This window comes from Trachurus trachurus (genome assembly GCF_905171665.1).
Source record: "Trachurus trachurus genome assembly, chromosome: 5".
Classification (NCBI taxonomy): domain Eukaryota; kingdom Metazoa; phylum Chordata; class Actinopteri; order Carangiformes; family Carangidae; genus Trachurus; species Trachurus trachurus.
The window spans coordinates 20,662,766-20,670,100 of record NC_139896.1 but is presented as its reverse complement, the minus strand read 5'-3'; the positions used below and the strand labels follow the sequence as shown (position 1 = coordinate 20,670,100).

Here is a 7,335-nt window from a genome sequence, read left to right as displayed (position 1 = left end):
CTGAGAATCCAAATACAAACCCTGATCAGTTGGAAATGTAACTTTTCTTGTGTAAAATGCAGTGACAACCTGACAGAGCAGCTCCCTTCATGAAGACAGGACAAAAACAAAGTAACTTAAACATTAATAGAATATTTTATTAGAGGAACCAAACAGCATAGCGAAGTTCACATCTAATCAGTAAATAACATCAAGAGGGACGAAGGATCTTCATCCTCAGACCTGGAACCAAAGATGGAGCAAAGAGCTGGAGGAGGAAACACAGAGTTAGTCATTTTTAATGCTTCATCACAATCAACATGTCTGTATTTTCACCTGGGAACTGAAGAAGACGTCTCGGCTCTAAAAGGTTTCTGAATCTGAACTTTACTACACAGGAGGATACTCACAGCGTTTACTTCCCCGTTGGTTGCACGCTCTCGAAGATGCCCGCTTCCCTCATGGCGTTGAACTCTTTGACGGAGTCGTACTGTTTGTAGAACTCAGCGTAGGCTCGTTTCCTGGGCTCTGTCACTCCGTACTAAAGAAAACAGACGACAGCTTAGATCAAAGCCAAAAAACACGGACGAACAACAGGTATTTTCAATTAATACAGTGACAAATTTGCATTTGTCCAGTAAAGAAAAAGGAAAGTAAAAGAATTTCTGTCTTAGAGCCTAAAATATCTGTACAGAAACATACGTGCGTTTAACAAATTCAGAGAGAGATTAGGTGAAAAGGTGCTAATTCAGGCTCTGCCTTCATCACTTTGAAAACGCCCACTCACAGACCATGCACATACACTGGGCATGTGCAAACTGGTGTAAACAGGAAATAGATATTCTGTCTGCAGTTGATTAGTTACGAGGACAAGCTCAGAGACACTGTGATACATCAACAAGTTGTACTTTTTCCTGCCTATTTGAGAAACAGGGAATTAGGGGGTAGACATGCTGCAAAGGGCTGCTAGTTCTGTCCCGACAATTTCAAAATAAAATGGGGTAACACTTTATAATGAGTACACACCATTAGTTAAGCATTAAAAAATACTGAATTCTTAATTTATAACACATGAGTACTCATTAGTATGCAGTTTATTAACACAGTTAAAAATGTTTTACTCTACTACTACTGATAAGCACTAACTGTGTGCATAAACTACATACTAATGAGTATTCATATGTTATAAATGAAAAATTTAGTATTTACTAATGCTTAACCAATGCCTAATAGTGTTACCTAAAATGGGATCAGCAGTTTCTGAAACTCTGTTTTCAAAATTTATAACACTGGAGTCATGTGGACGGAGGTGAAAATGTAGGAAAAGAGGAGGGTTTTAAAAAAAACTGTGGTAAACCTGCTCATTAGATGCTAATGCTAAATGCTAATAAGACTAAAACCATCATCATCTCCATTTAGTATAACTTTATCCTTAGTGTGATCTGATTTAAGTGTGTAAAAGCGTGTGTGTGTGAGTGTGTGACCTCTCACCTTGAATGCAACTGCAGCCCCCAGAGCCAGAGCGAAAGCAATGGGCAGGTGAAACCTCAGGCGCTTGGCCAGCATCCCCCTCATCTCGGGCTTTGGCAGAGACATGGTGAATCACTGCAGGAGAGGAATACAAAAGTCATACTAACATCAAGTGTGTTTCTTCAGTGTGAATCCCTACAACATGATGGCACAAGATACTGTTCTTCCCGGCTGCTCCACATCAAGACATCTACGGTTTCTCCCTCATCACAGGCTTTTTAAAGAAGCTCAGTCTCTCCTGACAGTTTTAACAGGCAGCTGCGGACAGAGGTGACTAATCCCACCTTTGGAAGTCAACACTGTCTCAACGTCATTTACCCAAAAACCGTGCCTGCAACACATGATTATCTCCATTATTATTAGTATGTTGATGATTTTTCTACTGACTGTAACTAACTGGGAGGTTAACAACAGCTGGGTTTGGCAAAACTGAGGAAGAAACATTACTTCATGTATGTACTGTTAATTCTGACAAATGAGCACATAAAAACACCATGATTACCACAACGCCTATGATGGCAATCCAGAAATCCACTCTAATACCTTCAAAGGGCCTAAGACTAATTAATCAATAATCATTATTGCTGTATTAGGGTCCTATATTTGTGAAATTATCAGTGTATGCCTCAGATTGACGAGTTCCTGCTGTACAAATAGCCACTATCGAATATTTTAATAGAGCAGTGAATGGTTTAAACTGTTTGCACCATCAAAACTAAACATGAAGCTACAGTGTTCAGCTTTGATGCTCCACATATTTGGGACAAAACCCCCAGAAATCCTGAGAACTGCTTCACCTCTCACTTATTTAGGATGAAGACCTTGTTGTTTGCTGCTGCAGTGCTATGATAATATTTAGTGCTAGGACTGCAATGTGATTTTATTTTTCCTGTGACATGCAATTCAAGTTGATCCTGTTTTTAATATCCTACTATATCCAATTATTATTTGATATTTTTAAATTATGTGTCTTGATACGTTTTTTTTATTTCTAATTTTCATAATGAACAGCTTTGTCTTTGAATAGCCTGCTTCCCATCTAAACCATCATGGTGGTCTGGAAAGAGAAAGATGTGTTTTGTTCGTTTACACAAATAATATAAACGTCTCTAGATCTAGACTTGCAAAACTGCACACATCTTTAATTTTGATGTCTGTGGTGCAGACACTGGATCAGTATATTTCTTCTTCCTATCTGCTGAATCACAGTGAGTTAGCTGCTGGAGGTCACGGCAGCATTAAACCAGTCCAACAGTCTGACCGCTGAGTTTAACCCCGCAGAAACGGACACACACAACTGCGTGTTTTATATTCAGTCAAACGATTAGTCTGGTCTCACGTGTTTAACTTCATATTAAAATAATAACGGCACCGAGAGACTAGTGACTCAGTTAATGAAGGCGGGTCAATGGCCCTGCCTCTGTCCGGACACTTTAACACCTGCAGCAGGACGCACAGTATCAATATAAAACAGATACAAGCTAAATATTAACAGCCAAATCAAATGTGCGCCAGCGGCGACGCAGCAGGGTCGTTAGCATGAAGTCACAACAGGGACACGACCTTTTAACACTCATCTGTTCGTACTCTATCATCAGAGATATGCGGGACTAAACAATATAAATATGCCCCGAGTGTTTGACACGTTAGTTTGCCCGGTGGTCGGTGTCTAATGTCGGATAACGGCGGCGTGAACCGACGCCTGTTAGCTCCGTGAAGCTAACAACTGACTAGCCGGAGACAAGAGCGGAAACAGACACAATATAACGAAACCGGCCAAACCCCGAAGCCGCGGAGTGAGAGGACAAGGCAACGGGTTATAATGTTATAAAGTGTAATTTAAGACTAATGTTTTAATCGGTTCAGTTGGATGAATACTCACAGGTTGGACTCACGACCTTCACACAAACCGCTAAAGAGCTGATCACGTACCGGAAGAGCTTATTCTACTGGAGCCGCGGAGGGACAAACTTAGAAGGACGGGAAGCGCGGGCAGCCGAGGTCAGTAGGGGACGTGCCGCGAGGCAGACAGCCGCACACCTGACCCAGGAGGACAGTGAACTCCAATACTCGACAAAATAATAGGAACAGTCAACTATATATACTATATACTATATGTATATATATACATATATTTATTCTTCTATTTAACCTGCTTTACTCGAATTAATCAACAATTTCCACACTCCACAGTTTCATAGACTTTTTTAAAATCCTATTTACATTTCTAGATAATCTTTCCCCCCAAAAGGTCAATTAATGTAACTTAATGAATTAATTATTCAATGCATAATGCAATGAGTTTGTGTACATGCATAGTGTATACTGTAGGCATTTAGTACATCATGCAGCCTGCTTGTATTTGTATTTGACAGTGTGCAATTATTTAGTCCCAACCCAGGACCAGGCTCATGTTATGTACGTCCTTATGTGAGAGCTACAGTCTTTCTGTTGTCCCGTGTTGAATATATTATTATACCACTGAGCTCCCGGTTGCTGCCTGTAACCAAACCCGTTGTAGTAACACGATCCGACCACTGGAGGGAGGCACAACAACACTGACCTGAGTCTGTCTGCTTCAATGGATTCAATAAAGTTTGTCAGTGCTCACATTGTAAATTATTGTCATTTTGCAAGTGTTAATGAAAACAGAATCTTACTGCAGCAGTTGTTGAGACTTAAAAAAATATAAGTTTTTCTTTGTATGACTGTCCAAAGGGAATCAATACAAAAACAATAGTGTAATGTCTTACAGATGAGCACACAACTCTTGTTGTGTGGAGATGTTTGCTGAATAATGTTTTTACTTCCTTTAAACATGGTGAGACATGAGATTTGATACTATAATATGATTATTCAACATGTTTATTTGTGAATGGCTGAGAGGGGCAGTGACCAGTCACACTGCTGAACTTTATTACACTGTTTTTATTGTAAAAATACTGCCGACTGTTTACAGTTGAGTGGAAGAGCTTTGCTACACATATGCAGTAAATAAAAAAACTAGTTTGAACCTGAAAAAAAGTGTAATAAATGTTTTCAGTCTCATGAAACAGATTCAACACCAAACACCAAAACACACACATGGTAACAAAACCAAACTCTTCCTCTGTCCCACACCTCCACAACCTATCTTCTTCATTAAAGTGCATTTACTCAGAGTGAAGCGCAGAGCAAAGGGAAACAGGCGGCTCTTTAAATCCTGCACAGTCTCACAGTGAGTCAGGATCAGTATCGAAACACCACAATGACAACTTTTGAGAGAACAGCTTCATCTTAGTTCGGCTCCACCAAGGATGCAGGATATGTTTTTTTTTTCTTGATGTTTAGGAATAATTTGACATTTCAGGAAAAATGCTGATTTTCCTCCCCAGACCGATTTAGATGAGGGGATAGAAACTGTTTGCAGCTGTTATTTGTTTTTATTGAATCATTTGTTTCAATTCAGTCAATTTCAACTCAGTCTCTTGGCTTCACATTAAAAAAAAAGGACACAAGAGTGTAGTCGATCTGCTCAGCTCAATCCAGGCAAGAAGTAAATATGTGAATTTTCCTGAAATGTCCAATGATGACATGTTGATACTTTCGCATCATGTGGGACAAGCATCAGGTCTATGTGTGTGTGTGTGTGTGTGGCATTGTCACTTTTCCAGTTTTGTGCTTCATAGTAAAAGAACAACAGAGTGAGGAGTTGTGAGCCAGCTCAAACGGAGCCCCTTTGTTTGGACTGAAGGTTCAATGTTGATAAATTTATCAGAAAATATCCAAACATCATCTAAAAACATCCTGCAATGTTTCTGTTAAGACATAGATAAATGAAACTGAAAGAACTCCATTCAGCCTTTTGGCCGTCAAACACACTCAAGACAAACAGTCAGAGATTAACTCCAACAACAAAACAACCTGACACACACCTGACTCTTTATACTTTTAGCTGTGAGTGGATCAGCTCAGGTGAAACAATGATGATTGCTCTGTAACTCATTCAATGTCGTAATAAGAAACCTTATGTGTGTATGTGTGTGTAGAAGAAGCAGGTTGTTTGTATTAGAACGATAATTAAAGCAACATTTCAGCTGCAGAATCAGATGAAGCATTGAGTCTTTTGTAATTTCTTTGCTTAAAGTCCAAACTCTCAACAACTTTCTGTCTTCCTTTAGCATTTCCTGCCATGATTTTGCTTTTACTGATACATAGGCGGTTAGTGTGTTATTGTTGTCCTTTATCCAGCTGTAAAGATTGATGTGATTATTGATCAGTTGATATATTCTCTCTCTGTCTCTCCACAGTTTATGATGTGTCTCCAGCTGCACACGTCTCAGTCACTCATCCCTCAGTTGGTCTGTTCATTATGTGCAGTTAGAGGAGTGTGAGCTGCTCCGTGAGTCCTCACACACACTGATTTATTACATTCAGACACTGAATCCACCTTTGGCAGTCGTTTCCCTCTCCTCAGTCAGACAGAGGTGGTCACAGACTCTCAGAGCAGAGAGACGTCTCTTCATCAGTCTCTTGTCTCTGGTCTCTACAGACTCTCTCCTCCTGTGACGTTAACACTCACTGCGTCTGTGACCGTGTTTTCATTTCTCGTCACAAAGTCTGATACATGTTGAAAACGCTGACGTGACTGTTAGAGGTTTATCTCAGTGAGGTTCTTGATGAAGCCACTCATCAGAAAATGAAGATTGACAAGGGAGTATCGTCATGGTTACAACCTGAACTCAGATGATTATACCATTTGACCGAGGAGATGCTCTGAGGTCATGAAGGACTAAAACATGTAGCCCCCACCCCCACCTGTCTGAGAGTGAGTGTTCAAACGCACACTGACACATTCAGGCTGCGTTGGTCATCAGACTCATTGTTCTGTTCACATCTGTTTCTGTGATGCATTCGAAGGGTTTCAATTCAGATACAAACATCATCACCTAAGATGTTGAACGTCGCCTACTTGCGTCCAGAGCAGCTTCGTCCTGAGACTCAGCAGCTGAAGGTGAGTCAAAGTTTCAGGAGTCACGTGGATTTATGGTTCATGATCAGGTGAGGTCTGTGGATCAGGAGGATTTGGGGGGGAGGGGGTGAATCCATCATGGTGCTGCAGCTGAGGGGCGTTCACATCAACAGGGGCGAAGTGGGAGCTGATGGAGTCAATGGGCTGTACCATCATGAGAGTGAAGAGTCCTAGGGTGGAGGGTGAGTCCATCAGGAGGGGGGGTGCGGGGGGGCGGAGGGGGTGCAGTTAGAAGTCATAGGGTCGGACCATCATGGAGGTGGAGTGAAGCGAGTAGCTGGGTCCTCTGAAGTGATGCCACTTGATGCCGTTGAGCTTCCTGATGTTGTGGCCGATGGTGTAGTAGATCCCGTTCAGGTTGGAGAAGCCACAGGCATCAAACCACCAACCTGAGGGAGAGGGAGAGGGAGGAATTAAGTAAAAATGTTTCCTTCATGTCCTGTCATTTCCTCATCACCTCATTTTTTGTTACCCCTCTCTCACCTTCTCCTTGCCCCTCTTCTTGTTTTATATTTTTTGCTCAAACAAACATCTTTTCTCTGTATGCTGTTTTGTCACCTCTCTTCCCCTTTTAACTCTCTCTCTGTCTGAACTCAGTTTTGGTTCATTTTACCTGGACAACAAACAAACAAACAAACAAACATCCTTGTATGTGACAAGTGTGAAGTGTTCAGACTGAACCTGTGTGAAGAAGCACACAGATCACACACAGAGAAGCTCAGATCAGTGGAGAGTCACAAGTGAGTCCAGTTAAAAATGAAGCTGATCTAAAATGTTTCATCATTGTGTCGAACTCTCTAGAGGAAACTGAGGAT

General features: G+C 41.1%; 2 protein-coding genes across 2 annotated transcripts in view; both read right to left on the bottom strand.

Annotated features, from left to right (window-relative positions):
- Positions 1-116: 116 nt before the first annotated feature.
- cox6c (cytochrome c oxidase subunit 6C) lies at positions 117-3,531 on the bottom strand. Its single transcript, XM_083971666.1, has 3 exons — positions 3,392-3,531; positions 1,471-1,584; positions 117-520 (listed from the first exon to the last, which is right to left on the bottom strand). Exons 2-3 carry the CDS (start codon positions 1,573-1,575, stop codon positions 395-397), a joined length of 231 nt encoding a protein of 76 aa, XP_083827792.1. The 5' UTR covers positions 1,576-1,584; positions 3,392-3,531; the 3' UTR covers positions 117-394.
- A 3,217-nt stretch (positions 3,532-6,748) lies between these two features.
- Positions 6,749-7,335, bottom strand: part of angpt4 (angiopoietin 4) — a gene marked incomplete at both ends in the record, with an annotated part of 39,255 nt that continues 38,668 nt past the window's right edge. The window contains one exon of the mRNA XM_083971577.1: positions 6,749-6,909. Coding sequence (XP_083827703.1) covers positions 6,749-6,909 — 161 coding nt within the window. The remainder of the gene's footprint in view (positions 6,910-7,335) is intronic.